Below are 24,347 nucleotides of genomic sequence, written 5' to 3'. Positions count from 1 at the left end.
AAATTTCCCAAGAAGACCAAATCCAGTGTACGGACTAGGTTAATAAATTTCTTAAGGTCTGAGCTAAACCAAGTGAGGAAACAATAACCCTGGTCCATGGCCAATCCTATGTGCCTGACCTAAATTTGTTACATTTAGATAAGGCACTAGCTAATGTACATCAGCTATCTACGATGAAATAGTCCTCTCTTTCTAGCCTACATAAAAAAGAACAACTGGAACAGATCCCTTTTTATTTATATGATTTCACAGTCAGCCTAAATTTATGAAAACTGGAATCTACCACTTCCTTATTTTAAAGTTACTTTTTTCACATTTAAGGGTAATTTTCAGCTAACTTAGTAAGTGAGAACCTTGATACCATTGTTTAACTATGGTCACTACAAATCAGACTTGCTGTACTATGGCTACACAGAGTGATGACCAACCTGTGTGGGTTCTTCTATGCCTTTGTAACTCATCACTCCTTGTGAATCGCTTGCCACAAAAGATCCAGTTGCACACAAATGGTCTTTCACCGGTGTGCCAGCGCAGATGTGCCCGAAGATGAGATGTCTTCCCATAAACTTTTCCACAGCCTTCAATATGGCAGATATGCTGTTTCTTTTTTCCTGGCTCATTGCTGCCTCTAAAAAGATCATATTTAAACAGCTAAGTAGTTATATTCTAAAACATTACCAGCTATTAGAAGAAACATTTCATGCTAATAGCGGCAATTTTAATCCCCGTCTAAAAAAGCCCACACAAAGCATTCAAAATCTAGGCAACACAGGACAATCTCATTCCCAAATGAGGCAAGCTGTGATAAGATGCTTAAATATATACTGATAAAAGTTACATTTACCTTCCTTCTCCCTCTCTGCAGTTAGGACATGAGCAGGCAACTCTTCTCAGTCTCTTGCCAGGCTGCACTTCCTGGTCAGAAGCTTGTTGAGCTTGTTGAAGCTGCACTTGTGTTATCTGATCGGGACTAACAGCACCAATTGCTGCATTAGCAATGCCACCTACTGCTACGGTTACAGGAGCTATTGTGGCTTGCTGTACTTTTACTCCATCCTGTCCTTGCTGTTGACCTGTAAAATAAAAATTGTTTGTACCTTTTATTAGTCATTTCAATAAGTGAAATGCACAAATAAACTTTACCCATTTACATTAGGTGGACAAAAATCCACCTAATGTTAAGAGAAGCCACAAACAAAATATTAAAGCCAGTAATTTTTCTGAAGTATTACCTACCTGTTATTTTAATGTAATTTGTTATTAAAACAGCACAAGACTCCAAATTACTGACTGATACTAAGAAAAATTACCTAGTTTAACAAATGTATTCTTTTTCTTAAAAGCTGAAATAGGCAAAATCTTACACAGAAATATAGTTCAGTCAATTGCCAATTAATGTCTCCCTAATAACCTTTGAACTATATCAGCATTCAGAAAACTACAATTAGCTAATTAAGAAGTTGTTTTATGGCACTTACAGAATTGTCACTTCTCTTACAATCTGAATAGAATCAACATCAAGCCAGGAAGGAACTTTTGAATGAAAAAGAAACTTAGGACTAGACTTGAACGAACTAACATCCCAAAGCTTTTTTGAGATTGTTGTTTTGCATGATTCTCTGCTCAGGATGGGGTCACCCTGGTTAGAAGTATAAATGGGGGGAAAAGAAGCAAGAGCCGCCCTGGGGAAAGAGGTCTGGTGTTTGGGTTGATGGCAAGCTGAAGATGAGTCAACAGTGTGCCCTGGCAGCTGAAAGGGCCAGCTGTACCCTGGGGTGCATCAGCAGAGCACAGTGAGCCAGGTGAGGGAAGTGACTGGGAAGCGACTCCTGCCCTGCTCTGCCCTGGGGCAGCCTCACCTCGAGCACTCTGAGCTGGTCTGGGTGCCTTAGTGGAAGAAGCACATCAAACTGTCAGAGTGTGTCCAGAGGAGGGGACCAAGATGGTGAAAGGTCTCAAGGGCAAGATGTACAAGGAACAGCTGAGGTCACTTGGTTTGTTCAACTGGGAGAAGAGAAGGGGTGACCTCCACAAAGTCTACACCTTCCTCAAGAGAGGCAGTGGAGGGAGAGGTGCTGATCTCTCTCCTCTTTCTGGTGACTGGTGATAGGACATGAGGGAATGGCATGAATCTGCACCAGGGAAAGTTCAGGTAGGACATTAAGAAAAGACTCTTCACTGAGAAGGTAGTTGATCACCAGAACAGAATCGCCAGGGAAGGAATCAAACATAATTCCAAGACTGAATCAATGAACGAAGAATTCAGCTTGACAGCGTAAGTCCATTATCTCATTGGCTTTCTTGATCTAAGGAAATCTGGATTACTGGCTTGATATTAAAGCAAAGGAAACTATTCCAACATAGGTAAGAAGTGCAGTTTCTTGAACAACAAAGTCATATTATGTTTGTTTTAAAAATTAGTAGCATACAGACTTAGAAAATACATATAATAAACTGAATCTGACACAGAGATGACTTCCAGCCACAATATGACAATATGACTGAATGCCAGCCCTATTAGTAACAGGAATGGGACAAAATATAATCAGATGCTGCCATTTTCAAAAATTCACTGTCTTCATACAACTGTGAAATTAAAGGAAATACCCTTTTTTTCACCTTATTTAGAGAGTGTAACAGTCAACCAGAATTCTTTAGAGCAGAATACAATATTTAAGATTGTATAAATACTAGTCCTCAGTATTGAAGCATTCACTTAAAATTTAGAAATTCCTCAGGGATAACATGGTTCAGAGATATTTGAATGGGTTTTAATGATTTCTGTAGCATCCATAACATAACAGGCACCACCAATGGGGATAGGAAGAACACTCTCTGAAGCCTCAAGTACCCAGCTACTGAGTGAGTTGACACACAGCCCAGCATGGGACAATGACTACTTGGTTCACATGACTACTGAGGGGCAAGAGATGCTTGCACAGAATATCTTGTGTAACAGCCAGAGGTGAAATCTAACATACACCACCTAACACCACCACATACATTCACATAGGTTAGTACTGAAGAACATGATATACAGAGAACCTCCCAAAGTGACTTGATTTGTCATCTAAAGGCTACTGCTGGCTACAGGAAATAGAATAAATCTGGTTTCTGCCTAGGTCAGTACCAGGTTATTTTCACCTGAAGCACTGATCAAATTTACACAGTTATTTCCCTTAGTTTATGACTGGAAGTTGCATCTGACCTGCCTAGATATGAATAAACATGAATTCCTTGTCTTCTTAAGAAGGCCAGAAATAGTGAGAGACACTGAATGTTTTCAGTTCTCTGAAAAGAACAAGGACAAGCCCCTAAGAGATAGCGTTTGAACCCCACTTGCAATTGGACATATAGTGAAAACAAACAAACAAAAAATCTAAAAGGATTCTGGTATCAGCAGCAAAGGAAAAATAATTACAGGCTTAACCTTGAGTGCAATCTCCATATGTTTAGGATAGAACCAACTCTTTATTTTCAGAATAGCAATGTAGTGGAAATATATTTATTTCCCATACTTTAATAGGAAAGAAAAGCACTCATGATAATCCTTGAGGGAGAATATGATAGGGTAAGAAGAACATCATGATATAAATGCAAATAGTAATATCAAGTACTTTGGTCTAACAGTGGCTGAAGAGGATACTAGAGCTTCCAAAAAAGTGCTAGTCCTGGGGCAACTCCTGGTCAGGCTGTTAAGCTGTTGGAATACTGAGTGCTATAAACAGCCAGAGTCAAAAAAAGGCAATTTTTAAAAAATATCTAACGCTTATCCTAATATGATAATATTAATATGATAATTGTGACTGCTTGTGATAAAAACCAGGCACACTTTCTGGTGAGCCAAAGGTAAATGAAAAGGAAGAACTTGCTTAATGTGCAGTCTTCTACAGAGCACAATCCACTCCCCATCTGTTAAACATACCCAAGGTGCAAACTCCTTTAATCCACAGAGCAGCACTAAAAATGAAGCACGTGTGAATGGTCACTACAAAAGTTAAAGATATAACAGATATTGTGACCTATTGCAGCCTCCTATTCTATTTTCATTATCAGTCACAGTACATTGTTAAGAATTCTACTTTTTTATTACAGTCTGTTAGAAGGACTACTCCATTTATGCCGCAAAGTCCTGTTGGAGCAAAGAAGTCCTGAGACCTAATCAGTCTGTGGTCAGAAATCAGTTGAAGAGGTAATTTATCTCGCTCTCTGATTTTCTTGAATTGGTATTAAAGCTTTGGTGCGACCTTTCCCTGGGCTGTCCTGAGGTGACTGTATGATGTGGTATCCTCATAGTCTGTATTTTTGCTCAGAAATGGGCCCTGTAGCTCTAAACTAGGCCTAGAGAGCCAGAGAGAGCAAAGGGCAGAGGGAAAAGATGCACACCATTTATCTGCAAAAGCTTCATTTTTACTCCCCTGAACTTCCTTTTCTCACTGACTGAGCTGCCTAGCATGGACAGCAAGAGAAAAGTAAAGCTCTCAGAGTGCTCTGGGAGTTTGCAGCCATGTAGCCAGGAAGAGAAAACTGAGAGTCTTTCTTTACTTTTAAACTAGCTTCCAGTTCATTAGCTGAGACAAAAGGTTTTTCTCTAGACTGTGGCTTCTTCAGAGGAACTGCTCAGCTCTGCTGCTCCTGTCCAGAAGACCAACACTGCCACATCATGTCCCCCTTGGAGACTGCCTTGGCAGCTCCTAACCCAAAAAAAGCCATGCCTACAAAACAAACTTTAGACTCTGAATCTGAATCTACCATCTTTTCAGAGCAAAGAGAGGTTTTATTGCTTAATATTATTCATTCTTTTCATGTTTGTGAGTACTCTGCTCATTAAATAAACAGTTTCTTCCACTTCTCTCAGAGAAAATTTACCTCCTGAACCAGCTGGGGGAAGGATCACTTAAATCTGCTTTCTAAAGAGACCCCTTCAAAAAATTCCTTCCTAAATTTACCCTAAACCAAGACAGCTGTCACACCAAGGCTTTTCAAGTAAGATGTGAATTGTGACACTTGAACCCTGAGAAGGATGACTCCTTTTCTCATCCCATGATTACTGGTTAATATTCAGGATATAATTCTAGCATATGACAAATAAACATTTATAGAGAAGCCTGTTCAGCATTTCTAAAAATCCAATATATTTTGCTGATTCCATATGAACCAACTTTCACTGTCCAAGTAATGAGATGACCAACTCCACAAGGGTCTTCTGACACTTCTTCAGAATATTAAATACCACTGCTGACACACACTTTACCTTTCTGAACTTTCCTTCTCCCATGTAAGGACAGGGCATATCTTGGAATACAGGATACACACTACTGAGCTACAACAATTAGTATATTTATTAAACATAATACAGTGACACATTTGAGTAGAAATGATTGACAATAACCAGAAAAATGACAATAAAAATACAAAAGGGACAATGCCAAGTAAGGTTGCTCAGACAGACAATTACACTCCCCACATGATTTCAGTTAAACAGTAATAAGTGATCTGCTCTTTAGCTAGCATTAATTAGTTATAACATTTTCTAATGTGCATATTGATATTTCTTCTTTAAATTAATCTCATAGAGTCACTATTTTAAACTCCCTTCCCTTGAATTCCACTTACTAAATTCAGAACAGAAGGTTCTGAAGCTCTCAAAATATCATGCAAATTGCCTTATTTGAAGAACCAAGCCACAACATTCAATAAGCAAATCTAGTTTTTTGAGGTAAAAGACTAACTGAAGAAAGCACACATATATGATTAATATTCTTTGTCAGAGCTTTACACAGCTATGAAAAAACACTGGGAAGTTCAGTGATGTAATTACTGGACCTAATTTTTGTTTTGAACTCCTGAGAGAGCACCCCAACAAGCTAGCACACTAGTAATGCACAGGGTAGAAATGCATCTATTCTCATTTTAGAGCTGTTTTACATAAAAGTCTTTGTTCTTTGAGAATAACAGGAGTGTATTTTAGACCAGTTGAAATATCTTTTCTCCTGAAGAAAAATCAGAATTTTTTCACAACACTGACAGAACCTGCTCAAAATCTCAAAGTGAGTCTGCTATAGTCTTGAGTTATATGGGATTTTTTTGTAAACAATATACTAGAATCCTATGGATCACTAGGAGCTTTAACTTTTACATCGCTTGCACTTATTAAAGGGGAAGGAAAACAAAGGGAATATGAAGGGAAAATAAGAGAATTTAATTATTTCTTAAATCACCTCTGCCAAAGAAAAGAAACTGAGAAAACTTAATGTTGCTATGTGTTTGCAGCCTACTAAATTAAATGAAGACAACTTCTAGAAATTTAAAACAGAGAGTATTTTTCAGTTGAGAGGATCTAGGTCTAAACTGGCTTCTTATTTGGAGGAAACAAAAAAACCAAACCCAGCAAACAAACCTGCTTAGTCTAAAAACAGGTGGTTGAGATAATGTTATCTACACAGGAAGAGAATGATCTCTTGACACTATCTAGATGGAGAAAAAAAGGCTTATTAAAAGTATTCCTTTCAAAGTCTTACTAGAGGCATTAAATGCTATTTAAAGCCTTCCAGAAATGCTGCTACAATCAGGAGATCACTTGAAATTGCTTCTTCCTGACACACTCCAAACCACAAGACCTGATATCACTACACTTCACCATTCATAATCAAACCCTTCAGTAACAACAGCTCTCATGTTTCAGCACCCATTTGAGAAAGAGGCCTAAAACAAGTCACTACGTGAAGAAACAAAGTCACACGTCAGTTCATGTATGTTATTCTGTATGAGCTGTGAAAGCAGTCACTGTACACTGACCCCTGCTTTTGGAATAGAGAGAGTTTTCTCAAGTTCCCATGATTTCTTTCATAACGATTCCTGAAATTGTGAAATAGCTTGATAAAAAAAATGAACGCTGAACTTGCATATATCTGAGCTTTATTGTACAGACTGTCAGGATATAATGGTAACTTACAACCAATGTTACAAAATAACATTGATACAAAATAACATTGATACTAAATTGCCTTTCATTTCCTCTCAGGCCTAAGTTCTATCCTGCTATTGAATAGTAACTATTTATTTGACCATAGGACAAAATGAATACAGTAAGGAAACCTGTTATAGTATTTCATTACAAATCAAGTGCAACAGAAGTCTCACTTATTGCAATATTACAAATATGATTATGACTGAATAGAAATTTTTAAGCTTCTCAAATAAAAGAGCCTGCATGATCTCTTATCAAGGGGTTTAGTCACTAATCTTTCCCATTTAAGTCATTAAGTAACTGCATTACTTATTAACATGAGATACAGAATTATCAAGATAAATGCTTGCACATCCTTTATTCTTCATCAGTTGCTCAGCTTTCCAATTCTGCAGTAAAATTGCATCTTAGCAGGTAAAACTCAAATATACTTTCCCACATATACTTTACTCATGTACTCAAGTTACACGAGTTTTAACACATTCATGCAAGAAAATTTAGCAACTTTAAGTAACTACTATGAAAGCAAATAATACATATGCACACACCCCAATCACATTTTCAGTTAAAAATTAATTTGTAAAACCATAACAGCACTTTAATGATTTCAGAAAGCTAATGCATGGTACCTAAAACACTTCTACAGAGTGACTGATCACGGGTCATTAGGCTTGGCCATCCATTATAAGTCAAACCAAACTTCCTTTTACCACACACTACACCTGCTTCCCTACACTTGTTCACCTGAAGAAGCACACACAAACTCAGATTACTCTCGGAGGCTAATAGAGCAGAAGGGAGAGAAAAGGACTTAAATTTATTGATCTATAGAAATCATGAGAGTAAAGCACTAGAGAATTGGATGTTGGAAAGAAGAGAAATTTAAGACTAAGAAAAGGATACTTCTCAGTTCTGGTACATAGTTCCTCAGAAAAAAATGTATATATTTCCTGTTGCTATTCTGCAACCAATGTTTAGCAGTCAAAAGATGAGAGCAGCAATGACAAAGTTACCTTAGTTGGGTGCAAAATCTGAGAAACACTTGGCAAAATGTACCTAGAGCTACAGTGGCTAATACAGCAAAGAAGAAAATTTGTTCAACTATGTATTCTAAAAAGCAAAAAAAACGCTGCAGTTAGAATCTGTATTTCAATGCATATTACTACAAGACAGCCTGCAGAGTTCCAAAGCTCTACAGGCATCAGAGCTGATGCAGCAACTCATCTATTAACAACTCACTAATAGAAAGCAATGGGAAAAAAATCTCATCTTCCCTTGCCCTGCATACACCAGATACTCTAAGATTGAAAACATCCTTTAATATTCTTTTTCCACAAAGACATAAATGTAATTTACACTAAGATAATATCCATATACTTTATATATATATATATATATTGATAATACAATATACTTATAATAACATGTCTATATTGTATAATAGAACATAATGCTTCGATTAAGGTATAGTCAAGTTTTAAATATTGTTTAAAAGTATGTGTCAATATAGATAAAGATCCTCTTTTTTTTTAAACTACTATGAAAGAGGTTCATGCTGAAAAAAGAAGCACAAATGACATTTTAAAATTACATATATGTAAAGAAAACACTGAATTTAAATATTTACAGAGAAGATGATACAGTGTGCTGACAATTCTGCTCTCTTCTCTAAGCAGTGGTTAATAAAGATTTATGAAGAAACAATATGCAACAAAAGAAGAATTCCCCAGAACTGAAACTGCAAGCACTGATACAAGGGACCCACACATTCTGTAGAGATCAGTTTGGAGTAAGGAGAGGAACTGGATTCATCCAGCTACTGCAAGGGTCATCACAAATCACAGCTTTGTGTCCAGATGCTACTACAAGCAGAAAGTCTCCAGTGCAAATTGCAGCATCAAATAGACATCTGTCTTTTCTACCCCCTACAGGGGCACTGCAGCAAGTTTCTATCTTTTGTCCGTGACTAACTTTGTCAAGATTTGTAAGAACTTGCTATACTCTTCTTCAAGAGATTTTTTAATCTCATTGTATTAAAAAATTACTGAACCGCATAATAACTACACTTTCTGTTGAAATTACCGCTTCAAGAGTGAAGGCGGCAATAAAGTTAGAGGGGTTTAAGTTTCTTTAAAAAGAAGAAGTTTTTTCCTTTAGTGCAAGAATCATATTGGTAACCAAAACAAAATCAAACCAATGTCCCAAAAGTTTCACCAAGTTACTTTAATAATTTTTCAAAACTGTAAGGATTTACTCAGGGGCTTTAGGGACAACCTGAGGGCACTTTGAGCCAGAAAATAGGTTTTCCCAGCTGGTAAGACCTTTCATTAAACTGGAAACAATTTTACTTTTTATTACTTTAATAAACATAGGAAAGAGCTACTACAAATACAACACAGAAAGACCCATACAAAACCAATATAAAAATCAAACACAGAGCTACAATTTCACAAAATTTAATCTTGAACAATTAACTGGTGATTTCGGTCAAAGCAAGGCAATGTCTCTGGTTGTTTTGGATACTGTGACTTCAAATGAAAAGAAAATATGGTCAATTTATTAAGTATTCTAAAGAAGGAGATGGAATCAGAAAAGTAACTTGTTATACTAATGAAAAGAGACTCTTCCAAAATAACCTTGATTTTCATCATTATTGAATAAATAGTCAAAAAGTATACTTAGAGTGAGTGTCCAAGAACACTTCTCTGCAGATGAACTCAAGTAGTTTCCTGCATGCTGAAACTTAGAGCAGCAGCTGAAAACCCAAGTACCAGCTGTGCTGCAAAGTACCAGACACATTGCACGGAAAGTAGCAGCAGATGTAAGAAATTGAGATTCTTAGATTTACTTTTATGGAACATCTCCCTCTCCCCCATCCCCTTGCCCCAACTCTCAGATTATTCTACACCTTATAGCCACAGCAGAATGTGGCCCAGTTCTTTCCTTCAACTCTTCCTCCTACCTCTTAAACAGGGGTAGGACTAGGAAGAAGCCTGTGGACTGTCTGTCTCCACAGTCTGCCTAGAGGAGGTCAATAACTAAGAAACTGAAAAAAACCAAAAATCCCAAAACAAAAATCAAATGCTATCTAACACACTTCTGCCATATGGTAACAAAAACACACACTCAAAAAGTGTCATTTTCTGTACCTCCATTCAAGTTATGGGTAATGCCATGAAGTAGTAATAACTGAATCTTGAAAGGACAGAAGTAGGCTAACATGAAAAAATATAAGCCAAGGTTCCAGTAATCTATTTGGAGTTTGGGAGGTAGCTGGGAGCTTTTCTGGGTGGGTATTATGGGATTTTGTCTATGCTTTAGCTGGCTTACATATTTTACACTTGACTAGAAGGTTCATGAATTTCCTTGAAGTAAATATTTTGGCTGTATGAAATATGATGTTGATCAAGATAAAAGTAAATATTTAAAAAAAGGCAAAAGGTAAAGAGATTAAAAGGAATTTAAAGGAAAAAAACCCCAAGATTCATAAAACATTTTTAAAAATCTTATTCAGCAAGACTAAACATGAGCATCGAGCTTTGTTTTTATTAACAGTCTATGGATGAATAGGCTGACCAATATTAAAACTAACTTGTTCATTAAAAATGTAAAACCTGAAACTTTGTTATAGCCTTTATCAGGCAAGGACCAACAAAAATACATATTATAGAATTACAAAAGAAGGGCCACATAAATCTGTAAGATCCAAACCATAAAAGTTCTGACATTTTTCTCTAACACTTAACCCTACAAAACTGTTTACCTAGTCTTGTTTTTTGGATCAGAACAAACTGAAAACTTCATGCTTTTGTCAGTTACTTCCCCCTGATCAAAGAAATAAGAAAATCAAGGCCCATTTTTCTTAAACTTCAGTATTTTTCTCCAGGGAAAAGCGGTCACATCATGACTTGAAACTATAATTAAGGAGACTCAGGCTTGTACTTAACGTGCATCCCAAGGGTTTTTTCAGCAGGAAGATATTAACTGATAATTCTCTCTTTACAACAAAATAATACTAGACTTCCAATCTATGAAGATCAAATGTGCATTAAATATGCATGTTGGGGTGATACAGTTTTTCCAAGGACCAACTGATCAAGGTGTATAACTGTTATCAACTTCAGCAGCACTGGAGACTGCACAGTCAGGAACAGAGGCATACAGAAATCAATACAACTGTAACCCTACCCCAAAACAAACTAAGCATGTGCTCTGATGCTACATTTCTCAAGAGGCTACAGATGTCCAGAGCTACTGTTTTGCTATATGTCATAACCAGAGTAAAATATTAATTAAAAAAATTATACTTCATTATGCACTCCTGACTACTTCTAAAGCTGCAGCCCATAAATCAAGCCACTTTTATTAACTAAATTATCCATTAAAATCATTGACCATTAAAAAAGAGTTGTTTTTCAACAATCATAGAACAACCTGAGTTGGGCAGGACCCACAAGCATCATCAAGTCCAGCTCCTGGCTCTCCACATGGCAACCCCCAATAATAACACTGTTTCACTTGAAATTAATACTCCTCTCAGAATATAGCATCCCATTCCATATATACAGTTAGCTTTTTCCAAGAATCATCACTGCTATTAAAATGTTTTTAATATATTAAAATAGTAAGAAATTATTTATTTCATCTACCAGCTCCAAAATTATACGAGACTTAGAACTCCAAAATTTTAGTTACAGTGAGGAAGCTGTTGAAATGAAATTTTGAATATGCTTCTTGTCTTTCCCTCACACCAGGTGGCAATGGAAGAACAAGAAGTTTGGCTTAATGCAGATCTAAGTATGCTTTAACAAAGAAAAAAATACTAACTAGCTGTTGAAGATGTGCCATATCACTCAATTCACTTCCTTGGCATTTTATGAACAAGAAAGCTCAGCCAATTCTTTTCCTGTTCTACATGCTCCAATTTCTGACTACAGGGATTGAGAGAGGGGATAGCAAAATTCTCAAGACAGGGCTTACATTTAAGGCTTACATTTTGTTCTTGAAGTTTATAGCATAAAAATAGCTCATTATAAAAGTATTTTACCTTGCAATTATGAGTAAAGTTGGTTCTTGAAATGCTTCCCCTTCACACCGTATTTTAGAAGAAATGATGAAGTCACGCCTTGCTACTCACAGGTCAGGCAGAAAAGACTAGTTTTACTGAGGCATACTGGCAATTTATCTGAACAGGCAGATTGCACATTTCTTAGGGATCAAGTTCAGAACCACTATATTGACACTTTTATTTTTATGCTAACATCACCATGGCTAATGTTTGTTTTCAACTACAGTTTGTTGTCAAACTGTTTCTGCCACTGTATTGAATTTCAGTCTAAGAAAATCCCATAAACAAAGCAATTTTTTCATTAGGAGACTAAATGCTTCTCCTGTAATTACTTTGAAATATTTGAAAAGGATGCCAGTACTATAATATTTAGAACACTGTGGTTCTGCAACAATTCTCAGCTCAAGGCAGCCTGAGAACAGTTGTGACCTTTCATGACTTGGAAAAAGTATGCTACATTTCTATACTCCTCCCATCTACACTCTCAGAATGCCAAGTCACATAGTATGAAGTAAAAAACCAAGACAGATTCCTTTTTTTGCTTGTTTTTTTTTTAAATACAGCTCAGTACTTTATACTTATCTTCTTACTACAGATTCCACAGCTTGCAGCTTGTTTCTTTCAAGATATTTGCTGCATCTTGCTTGTCAATGAACATCCAGGAAAACACTGCATGTTATTTAAAAAAAATAAATCATGCAACCCCTATCCTTCAGCTCCTTTGACTTCCACCTTTGGTGTTTATACTTGCCAGTTTTCTTGTATGTAATGTGGCTATTTTAAACCCTTTTCAACTTAGCCACCTACAGGAATCCCTTCTTGCTTAGCTATACCACTCACCAAGTTCTGTTTCTAGACACTATTACATTAACACGAGAGGAGCCCCACAGGATATGCCGTCACAAAAATGCATTTTCATTCGTTAAACAATGCAAGTGTAATATTCTAGGACTTCAGACTAAACACCTTCCCCTCCCTCAAAATCTAGCATACATAATGAAGAGTAATAGAAGACTGCGAATAGCATGAAGATGAATCAGGTATTTTAAGTTTTCATAATAGAGGAACTTAAGAACTTTAAATAAAACATGTCTTATGCAACAATTAAAACACAATATATTGCAGACAAATACTGAATGCATAAAAAAATGACTCAGAAAAGACAAATTCAGAGAAAAAAATCCATCTATAACTATTAAACTTCTTTTTAAAAAAATCCCACTTTTGGCTCAGGAATATGCAGCTGACTGAATGAGGGAAGAGAATCTGAGCACTGCTCTTTGTATGCATCACCTGCAGTCAGCATGAGAGCGGGTCAGAAACACTTCTGAATTTTATATTCATAGAATCATACAAGGATCACAAGGCACCTTTAAAGATCATGCAGCTCTGATCCCCCTGCGATAGGCAGGGACATCTTCAGCTGGATCACATTGCTCAAAGACCTACCCAACCTCACCTTGAACACTTCTAGGGACAGGGCATCTACAACCTCTCTGGAAAACCTGTTCCAGTGTCTCACCACACTCAGAGTAAAGCATTTTTTCCTCATGTCCCATCTAAACCTACCCTTTTTCAGCTTAAAACTGCTGTCCCTTGTCCTGTTACTGTCAATAGGTCTCGGTAAAAAGTCTGTTTTTCTGACAAGATTCTGTTATATATCTGGAAGTCTCCCAGAGCTTTCTCTTCACCAGTTTCAATAACCCAACTCTTGCAGCCCATCTTCATACAAGACGTCTTGCAGCTCTCTGATCATTTTCATGGCTCTCTTCTGGACCAGCTGTAACAGATCCATGTCTATCTTCTAGTGGTGTTTCCCAGCACACTCCTATGGACAAGGTCCCACAGCAGTGGCAAAGAGAAAGAGAATCACATCCCTTGAACTGCTGGCCTTGCTTGTTTTTATGTAGCCCAGGATACCATAGGCTTCCTGGGCTCCAAGTGTACATTGCCAGCACAAATCCCATTTTTCATCTACTAATATCCCCAAGTCTTTCTCCACAGAACTGCTCTCAATCCATTACTTTATCACACAATCTATACTGAGATTAGGGATTGCTCCATCACAGGTGGGGGACCTTTATTCGGCCTTGCTGAAGTACAATGAGGGTCACATTGCCCACTTCTCAAGCCTGCCAAGACCCTTCTGGATGCCATCCTTTCCCTCAAGCACATCAACTGCACCGCTCATCTTGGTGCCATCTGCAAATTTGCCAAGGGTGCACAGAATCCCACTTCATTAGTAAAGATACTGACAGTACTGGTCCCAGTATGGTGACATCATTGATTACTGATCTACATTTGGAGATTGAATCACTGATGGCAACTCTGAATGTGGCCATCCAGCCACTTCCCGAACATCCCTAAAATTCGTATCTCTCCAAGGCTACTGCGAGGGACTATGTCAAAAACCCTCACAAAAAGTCACAGCAGATGAAGCAGATTGTCAGCAGCTCTTCCTTTACCTACCCATACAGTCACTCTGGCACAGAAGGCCATTGGATTAGTCAGGCACAATTTGCCCTCTGTGAAGCCATGTTTGGCATACATTTGGGATGACATGTTGGCTGTCTCTAACCACCTCTGTACACACATGCCTGGACATAGCTGGCACAAGGTGTGTTCCATGATTGTACCAGACACGGAGATGAGGTTGACTGCTTATTAATTCTCAGGAGCCTAATTATTACCTTTTTAAAAAATGGTGTGATGTTTCCCTTTTTCCAGTCACTGAGCGACATAGAGTTAATCTAATCCTTTTCTCTTTTTTTTCCTGTTTAAAGAATTGGATAGAATGCTTCAAAGTCCTCATCAAACTTTGACCCGGACAGTCATGTCTAAACAATATATTGAGTCTTTGAATTGCAAGTCCTAAAACTAGTGCCAGTCAAACAAGAAGACTTAATAAAGAGGGAAAGGGAAGAGAAAGCCTTGAAGAAAGGCTAAAGCTGGATGCAGACAAGTGCGAAAAATGCACAAGAAGTCAGGAGACCTCAAGGTACTGACAAATTGCATAACTATGTCACAGTGATGTGAAAGTATCTGGCCAAAGAGAGAAATGCCTTAGTAGCTCACATTACTATAGAGTATGAAACAGAATGGCGAGGCCCATTACATATTTTTAAGTATCTCAATAAGAACACTTGGCATGGGATTTCATTGTCATTAAGAACTATTTTGGAGCCTATTGCACACCCCTACAAAAGACTTAAAACTCTCCAGCTTTACTATTGCCAGGCAACAGCCTGTTCCACTGAACAGAAGTCATTGCCCCACGTTATTTTGGGTGGATGAACTCAAAATTCCCCATAATTCAGACCATGTCACCACTCATGTTCAAGAAAAAGGCTTGAACTTGTGTTGCAAGGTGATGGAATCTGACTACTTTTGCTTAAAAAAAGTGATTTTGGAACAAGTATACATAAAATACAAAAAATATTTTTCATTATTTTAAAACAAAATCATCTAATTCACTTTTGTATGGGGCAAACACCTCCATCATCACGTAACAAAAGTACTCAAGAAGTATCATTAAGGTAGATATAAGTTTGGTCTATTAATTTTTTTCTCATAAAGAGGGAATTTTTCTGAAGCACAAAAAAACCCCAAAAAACCCAACCAGAAAACCTCACAAAAAGCCCAGTAAGAAAAACCCTCCAAGAATAAGAGAAAAACATCAAAATGAACCAACCAAACAAAACAACTCCACTTACTAAAAGGAAACCATTTTACAAATTGTATCTTTTTCTTAGACTCAACTAGTACTAAAAGCAGTTCCTTTCACTTAGTCTCTTACAGTGTCAATCAACTCATCTGCACAAATCTACCTTAATTTAAAAAGGGGCTGGGGACAGGAATCCTTTGAACTTCCATCTGCAACTCTCACAGCAGAAGCCTTGAAAAAGGGCAAGGGTATTTTGCAGTATCTACTTTTCCCCAAGACCATAGGGGCAAAATTCAGGAAGTTGCAATCTATAACATTCCAGGCTATTCCCATCCACAGGGAACCATGTGCAAAACAACAACTGACAGCAGAGAAGAAATACTTAGTGCAGAAGTAGCTTGGTAAAAGGCTAAGACAGGTACTGATCTCACAGCAAGGCAGGTATTAGTAGATCCCTGAATGTTCAAGCAATCACAGTGGTTTCTATGCAGCCTGTTGTTTGTCTTCCTCTTAATTAAACAATTGATTAAAGATCTGGTTTTAATGCTCAGAAACTGAACTGGATGAGAATAAAGCTTTCTTCTGTACATTTAATTATGCCTTTGACTGACACTCTGTACACCTTAATAAAATTTTATGGAATCACAGATGGCATAGACTTTGAGGGACCTCTGGAGAGCATCTGGTCCCATCACTCTGCTCAGGCAGGGCCACCTACAGAAAGCTGTCCAGGACCATGTCCAGACAGTTTCTGAATATCTCTGAAGATGGAGAGTCTGCAACATCTCTGAGCAACCTGTGTGAGCACTCAGTAGCTCTACAGTAAAAAAATACTTTTCATCACTGACATTGAAGTTTTCTCTCAGGCCAGAAAGTGAAAGATTGTGAGAACGTCTCTGCTTTGCCCTGCGTTTTTGACCACGTGCAACATATAACCCTAAGTATGATACTTACCAGGATCAGTTTTTGAACTTTTAACTGAAAAAACACAAAAAGAAACACCAAACACACTTGTACATCTTCCTAGGTTTACAGCAGAGTAAACCTAGGAAGTTATGAAAGGTAGACCAAAATATAGTATTTACCAGAAGATCTTACGGTTTTTCTTCCCAATGTGAAATTTTTCTCTTTTGGAATTTAGAATCTATTTGGCAAAACAAAAATAAAATAAAAAATAAAATAAAATAATATAAACCCAAAACCAAACAACAAAACCCACAACTCCTCCATTTCTCAAAATTTTCTATAAATCAACAAAGTGTTATAATTTTAAATTAAGTATTTTCCTGCTTTACTGCTTCATTTACTACTGAAAAACTAAAGAAAAAATTGTGCTTAAATATCTCACTGTGGAAATAACTAGGAAAACCCCTGTTCATTGAACAGAAATATGACACAAATACAAAAGAAGTTATTTATTGTGATTTTTTATTGTGATTTTAAAAGCTTTTTTCCTAGAAACTCAACTGGCTTGATTGAAGGACAACGTAACTTCTTTTCCCTAACAAAGTTAGAGCACCTGAATCAATGCATGGGATGAGTTCTTCACTCAGCCTTCTTAAAATTTTCTGGACATCCTCTACACAGCTCACTTCTAACACCTACTTCTACTGCTCGTTTGTGGCAAATGAACTACTTGTAGAGAGTTCAGCTTGTTTTCAAGACACTTCACACTGGCAAGCTCAGGTACTGCAGAAAAGAAATACCAGTCTGCAGATATTGAGGTAGCTGAGCTGTTTGTTTTTCAAAAGGTTTCCTGTAATGATGCTGGGAATAATAAAAAAAAAAACACACACACAAAACAACAACATTTCAAATAAAAACCAGCAAACCCAAGGAAGTTAACAGCCTTGATCAAGTCAGCTTATTCTATTTAGGTGTCAAGCAAAGTTTAGATCTTAGCATGTCTGCAATTTTCTATTTCATAACTATTCCTTCCTTGGAATCTTAATACATTTAGCATTAAGGACTGCACATCATGTTCTTCCCTTTCCTTTCCATTCTACCATGTCTCCCATTCCCAGAGTGTAGAATCAGGAAGTTTCATAGGACAGAAGCAGAGATAAGTAAGAGAAGGAAATTACAACTAATCTCTTGTATTCAAAAAGCTTCTTCTTTATCCATAACATCAAGTCCTGCGGGAGAAATAGTACCTTATTGAAAAAGAAAAGGAAAAAATGTCAGAATACTTATAGGGGTGGAGCACCTCTTCTATGAGGAAAGGCTGACAGAAATGGGGTTTTTCAGTCTGAAGAAAAGAAGGCTCTGGGGAGACCTTACTACACCTTCCAGTACCTAAAGGGGATACAAGAGACTTGAAGAGGAACTTTCTACAAGGGCATGTAGTGATAGGACAGTGGGGAATGGCCTGAATATGAAAGAGGGTAGGTGTAGATTAGACATAAGAAAGAGGGTTTTTACAATGAGGGTGGCAAAATACTGGAACAGATTGCCCAGAGAGGTGGAGGATGCCCCATTCCTGGAAACATTCAAAGCCAGGTTGGATGGGGCTCTGAGCAACCTAATCTAGTTGAAGATGTCCCTAATCATAGCAGAGGGACTGAACTACATGACCTTTAAAGGTCCCTTTCAATCCAAATTATTCCATGTTTCTATGATTCACTGCTGCCAAAAAATTATGGAAACAGCTGTAAGGCCTACTGGGAGCAGGACATGAGAGAGTGGGTACAATGAAGAAGAATTCAATGGTCACAAAATGTAACCTAGTTAGCATACAAACACTGTATGACTAAGGCTTGGCTTGACCAGGACCATACTTGTGATTCATTGCCCTTTTTCATCCTCAAGTTACCAATCTCAATCCTTTTATTTTCCAAAAGACTTCATATGCAAGCACAGGTAGGGTCAATATAACCAACAAAGGTAATATTCAGAATCTGTTGCTCTAATACCTGCTAGTGTGTACTGAATAGTAGTACACCAATAGTAAGCAGAGAAAAAACCTACATGCACCCCCAAATCTAGGCTGTTCCCAAAGCAGGCTTTCCATGGAGTCCCCTACCAAAGTAGAGACTTCTGTCTAAGAAAACCATCAACCAGCACCTTCCTATCAAGAAAAAATTGTTCCAAGGTAAATAGGACTACAGCTGCTCAGCTACAGCTAACCAAACTTCTCTTTGAACCATTACAGCTAAACACAAGGTCAAGATTTTAATTCTAATTACCCAGATTAATGCTTGTGTGACACTCCTTAAACAAGCCAGGTTTAGTGCCATCTAACTCAGCTCTTAGTATTCCAGCATGCCATTCCATGCTGAGAAGTACCACAGCAGACAAAATTCTCCCAATAGCTAATTTCTTACTACTAAACTATGTTAGTATTTATGTCTCCTCAAAAACATTTCAATCAAAAAGAACAATTATTTGCCCAGGTAAACATTTTTCATCTTAGCATATGATTATAAAAACCAAAACCCAAACCATTTAAAAGTCTATATGATACCAATGTTTGCTTACGCAGACTTGACAGCAGTCAAATATGACGTGTTTTTTCTAACAATTTTATAGTAAAAATCTGTGCCTATAGTCAGGCTGTTGTTGGGAAGAGTTTATTGTAACCACTACAATAGAAGACTTTTACTTCTATGACATAAACCCAAGTTTTGGTAAGTAGTTATCAAGCTGACAAAGATAACTCCTGCCTAAATCAAGTTTTATCTAAAACACTAAAAGTCAGCAAATTTTACATAAAGAGGTGTCCTTGTGGGACACTGCAGAGACCTTGCACAGAGTTTACTGTAAAACTAACTTCAGTTATCCATTCTAGAACCTTTTAATAGCTCCTTTCCCAACCATTAGACCAGCATAACCAAACAGACATTTCATAGTACATATCAAAAGTTCAGCAGCAAGTACTGAAGTACAGTCACCAGTTGGCTTTATCTTTTTATTTTAAAGCAAGCCACAGAAACCATGTGCAAGCACACATTATTCCACTCAATCTCTTTGCAGGACTCAAACTTTTAAGGGAACAACTTTATGAGCTAGTGCAGAATGCAATGAGTAGTTTCATATGAATACATGCCAGGACACAAGGTATCCCAGCTGACATATTGCCACTTCTCATTCTATGTCCCCAAAAGAAGATTTGGAATACTGCCTGGTTGGAAAAAGCTTTTTTTTTGCTGGCTTTTAAACATATCAAAGCTCTATCAGTAAAGTCCCATGTTCACTTCAGGAGTCTACAAGTCTTTAGTAAGACAGAGGACAGAAATATTTAAGTAGTTTATCAAATACAAACAGTTCCATTTCAACTGATACCACTGGCAATATTAATTCAATATTTAGCAAAAATGTCAGCTATTTTAAAATCTGAATTTTAGTAATAAAGTGTGAGATAATTGCTCACAGTTAAAGGTTTAACGTTCATTACAGAAAATTCTGAAGAAAGAGTGCTAATCTAAAATCATCTGGTATTCTTGTAATAGTAAAAAAAAAAAAAGAAATCAAACCAAAGCCACAAACAACTATCACAAACAAAACAAAACAACCATACAAACAAGCAAAACTCCAAACCTTTGTCAGACCACTCACCCGCAACGCTGGTAATGGTAACAGGAACTCCTTGAACTTGAACACCTGCAGCACTCAGGTTGGCAACACTTACTGTTTGAAGATTAGGTACTGAGGCAAGCTGGGCAGCGTTCAGAGTGATGGGGGTACCAGCAACAGCCACTGGAGCAATCTGGGCAATGGTTGTGCCACCACTTGAAGACACAGGAGTAATGGTTAGTTGTTGGGGTAACCCAGCATTTTGAACTTGCAGATTTGAAAGGCTTTGCAGATTCTGAACCTGCACGGTTTGCCAGCTGATCTGTCCTGATGGTGTTAAAGTTGGAGCCCTGATGAGCACCTGAGTTGGGCTCACTGCCTGCAGTTGAACATTCTGCAAAGGTTGCTGCTGGATGGTCTGTATAGTCTGCCCTGACTGGAGCTGAAATGACTGTGGAGGAATGGCCTGAATAATCTGCTGTTGAGGCTGCTGGATCTGTATCTGCTGCAGAATAGGCTGACCTACGATCTGGACCTGTTGAAGGGAACCTGACTGATCCTGGACGTTCTGTAGTCCATTGGACTGAAGCTGACTGGAGCTCTGGGCTTCAGAGTCTGTAGCAGTTGTTTGAGGTTCTTCAGTCGCCTGCTCTGAACTGCTGCCTGCTGTGCTTGTGTATTGGCCTGTTTCTGCAGAGCTGACCAGTGTGTCACTGCTAGTCAGAGATGTTGAGGCAGTGGTTGTAGCAGTGGAAGATGAGGAAGGAGACTCTGGCATGGTACTACCAGAGGCAGAAGTGACAGGTGGAGACGCCAGCTGATTTCCATTGGAAACTCCACTCTCCGTAGACTGGCCAACTTGCCCTGAACTTCCTCCAGTGGCAACGTTGTTAATCACAGGCAAAGCCAGGGTTACCCCACCAATGTTTATAGGTAGCGTTGTTACAACTTGTGCCTGAGTACCAGGAATAGTTTGCAGTTGCAGTGGTATGGAAACACCGGGCCTAATTTGGACTGGAACTGTCTGATTTGCTAGGTTTTGAGCAATAACATTTCCTGAAGCTGTCCTGTTTGCAGTTGTGAGGATAGCTTGATTATTCCCTGCAGGAATAAGCTGAATTTGACCCTGTATGTCTTGTATGCCAGTAGCGTTGGATGGATTGATTTGACCTTCCGTTGTCTGAATCTGTGGAATCACTTGGTACTGGACACTACCGCTTGGATTCTGCACTTGAATGACTTGGAATTGTCCAGGGGTCGTTGTAGAACTGCCTGATTTGCTTTTTGAAGGAGATGTACTTCCATTGTTACTGCTGGAGGGACTTGCTGCACTTGAGGCAACAGAAGAGCCTTGCTGAGCAACATTATTTTCTTTTGAAGCAGAAGGAGCAGCGGCAACGAGCTGCCAAGCATTTCCAGCTAGCTGAGTTGTTACCAATTCCAACTGCTGTGGCTGATTCTGAAGCTGCACCAAACCTTGATTTGGGTCTATAATAATCTGCTGCTGGCCAGTTCCTTGATTCTCACCAGGAGTTCCTATTTTGCTGCAAGTGGCTGCTAGCAAAGCGAGAGGTGAAGGTTGAGAATCCTATCCATAAAAAGAGAAAACAGAAAGGATTCAGGACAAGAGTGCAAGTATCAAGCATCAAAAGTGAGCATTAAGGTTTGCACAGGAAGCCCAAAAAAACCCCAACAAGGCGCTTCTGCACAGAGACCAATGATACAGCTCTGAATAAGGAAGTATGAATTGCTGTAAATAATCTTTAAACATAATGCTCTTAAAAGTCTTTAATTATCAATGATTATGTGACAGCCAAGACCTCAACTGCATCATCAATTCAGTCTTTTTTTCCCCCTCAAAATAAAGAAAAAAAATTAAAAATGCTTCTATTACATGGAAAGCAGCTGATCACTGCAAAACGCAACCAAACAAACATGTCCAGGCAGTAAAAACACTGCACCCAACCAACTGTGCTTCATCCAACCCAAAGAAAGATGCCCTGAGCAGGAAATGCTGTTAGCTGAACATTTCATTTTAAATGCTAATAGTTTGGGCACTTCCCTATTCGGGTGTGTGTTCTTTACCTGTGAGCCTCCAGTTTTCCCTTTTTTATTATTATTGTTGTTATTCTCTGCCTCGGGAGATTTCTCTCCCTCTGTGGGCATAGTTTCCTCCTTCTTTTGATCTGCAAAAATATCAAGCGTAACAGGTTAATTATTCACCTTCATTTATACAATAACAAAACCTACGAGCATATCCTTTTCGGTTCCCAGCTTGTCGCTTTTGCCTCTTTATAAAAACAACAGTACAAATCATTATTACAAAAGAACGAGTCCTAAGAAACGTGGTTTGAAACCCAACCCATGGGGGCTGGAGAGTTAACACCCAGAAAGGGGAGGTTTGGTTTCCTCTCCCAGAGACAGCAGGAAAAAACCACCCACAACCCTCCTCCTCCTCCTGCCCCCTAAAGCATCGACGGCCACTGAGTGGCCGCCGATGCTTTAGGGGGCAGGAGGAGGGTTGTGCATGGGAGGGAAAGAGGGAGGAAAAGAGGAATGAAGGAGGGAAGGATGTGCTCAGGAGGGAGGGTTAGCGAAGAAAGGGGGAATGGAGGAGGGAGGTACGGAGGAGGCAAGCCGGAGGGGCAGGCGGGAGAGGAGGAGAAGAAAGGGGGCATAAGAGGAAGCAGCACGGATGGGCGGAGGGGCAGCGACAGAAGATCGGGGTAAGAAGGGGGAGAACAGAGGGAAGAAAAGGGGGAACCCGGGAGGGCGGGATAGAGGGGGGATGAAGGGTGGAGGGAGGAGCAGAGGGAGGGAGGGGTGTGCACAGGAGGGAGAGAGGGAGGGGGTTACATACCGCTCATCCCGCATTAATGCCCCGCTGAGGCGCCGCTCTAGGGGGGAGGAGAAGGAGGAGGAGGAGGCGGAGGGTGGGGTGGGGGTAGCGGGGAGAAGGCCGGTCGCAGCCGGAGCTGGGAGGAGCGGGACGGCCTATTTTTCCACGAATGGCCGCCGCTGGGCTGTGGCGTAGCTGCCTCTCTCTCCGCCCGCCGCTGCCGCCGGCCTCAGCCCGCCGCCTTGAGTGACAGCTGGGGCCCGGGGTGGGAGGCGCGGGGGCGGGGCCCGCCGGGGCCCCAACGACGCCCACTGAGCAGGAAACCGAGCCCAGCCGCCGGCCCCTCGGTCTCCCCGCTCCGCCTCAGCCCGGCTCCCCACGCCGCAGGCACAGGGGGCGGGCCGGGGGCGGGCCGCGGCCCGGAGCCCTCGGCCTCCTCCTCCTCCTCCTCCTCCTCCCGGCCCTCTGCCCGTCCGCGCCGCGCGGGAGGGGGCGTGGCCGCCGAGGCGCGCGCGCTCCGCGGGGGCGTGCGGGAGGCCCGGGCTTCCGCGCTCGCTCCGCTCGCTTGACAGCGCCGTGCGGAGGGGCGGGCGGGGGGCGGAGCCTCGGGCGGGGCGGGGCGGGGCCCGGCCGAGCCCTCAGCCCCGGGTCCCGCCGTGGCTGGGCCCGATGATGGACGGCGCGCGCGCCCCGGTCGCCAGCGAATCCGGCGAGGGGGCGGGCGGGGCCGCGCGCGGCCGCCGGCCAACCCGGTGGCGCCCGCCCGCCTCGCGCGCTCGTAACTGACAGCGCGCGGGAAGCCCCCGAGCCGCCGCCTGCCCTGAGGCGCGGCCCCCGCACCCGCTTCCCCGGCCGCGCAGGGAGCGGGGAGGAGACGCCCCTGCGGCTTCCACACGGCAGCCGGGGCCCGTTCGCTCGGCCGCCTCTGCGCTCCTTTGTAACTGCCTCCCGCGCCAGCCCTCCGCCTGCGGGCGGGGGAAGGGTGGCTCGGGGATTGCATCCGCACCTGCTGTGTGGAGGCGGGAGCTGCTTTCTCCCTCGCCATTGGCTCGGCCGCAGTGGTGGGCTCACGCGGCACGCCGGGATATGTAGTTCGGGGCTCGTGGTGGCGACGAGCGCGCATGCGTGGCGGCGGTGCCCGGCAGGTGCCTTCGGGGCGGGTCAGCCCTGAGGCACCCGGGCTCAGCCTCGCTGCAGCTTCACAAAGCGGGAGGCGCTCCCCGGCGCGCTGTGCTGGACTAGGCGCGTTGTTGCTGGATTAAAACCAGATGAATTACCGTGGTGCTGTTGTTTT

The 24,347-nt window shown here is 40.5% G+C and overlaps 1 protein-coding gene and 1 long non-coding RNA gene across 5 annotated transcripts in view; one reads left to right on the top strand and one right to left on the bottom strand.

The window, feature by feature from the left end:
• Window positions 1–23,291, bottom strand: part of SP4 (Sp4 transcription factor) — a 27,538-nt gene extending 4,247 nt beyond the window's left edge. The window contains exons 1-5 of the mRNA XM_063152919.1: window positions 23,075–23,291; window positions 22,300–22,400; window positions 20,257–21,802; window positions 845–1,073; window positions 429–628 (exon numbers count right to left, since the gene is read on the bottom strand). Coding sequence (XP_063008989.1) covers window positions 429–628; window positions 845–1,073; window positions 20,257–21,802; window positions 22,300–22,400; window positions 23,075–23,081 — 2,083 coding nt within the window. The 5' untranslated portion in view covers window positions 23,082–23,291. The remainder of the gene's footprint in view (window positions 1–428; window positions 629–844; window positions 1,074–20,256; window positions 21,803–22,299; window positions 22,401–23,074) is intronic.
• LOC134416368 (uncharacterized) overlaps window positions 22,642–24,347 on the top strand; it is an 18,757-nt gene continuing 17,051 nt past the window's right edge. For all 4 annotated transcript variants that reach the window (XR_010027248.1, XR_010027246.1, XR_010027247.1 and 1 more), the window contains exon 1: window positions 22,642–22,940. This is a non-coding gene — a long non-coding RNA (uncharacterized LOC134416368). The remainder of the gene's footprint in view (window positions 22,941–24,347) is intronic.

The sequence above is a fragment of the Melospiza melodia genome, chromosome 1, assembly GCF_035770615.1.
Source record: "Melospiza melodia melodia isolate bMelMel2 chromosome 1, bMelMel2.pri, whole genome shotgun sequence".
Lineage (NCBI taxonomy): Eukaryota > Metazoa > Chordata > Aves > Passeriformes > Passerellidae > Melospiza > Melospiza melodia.
Note: the sequence above shows the minus strand (reverse complement) of the source record. Positions and strands in the feature narration are given on the sequence as shown.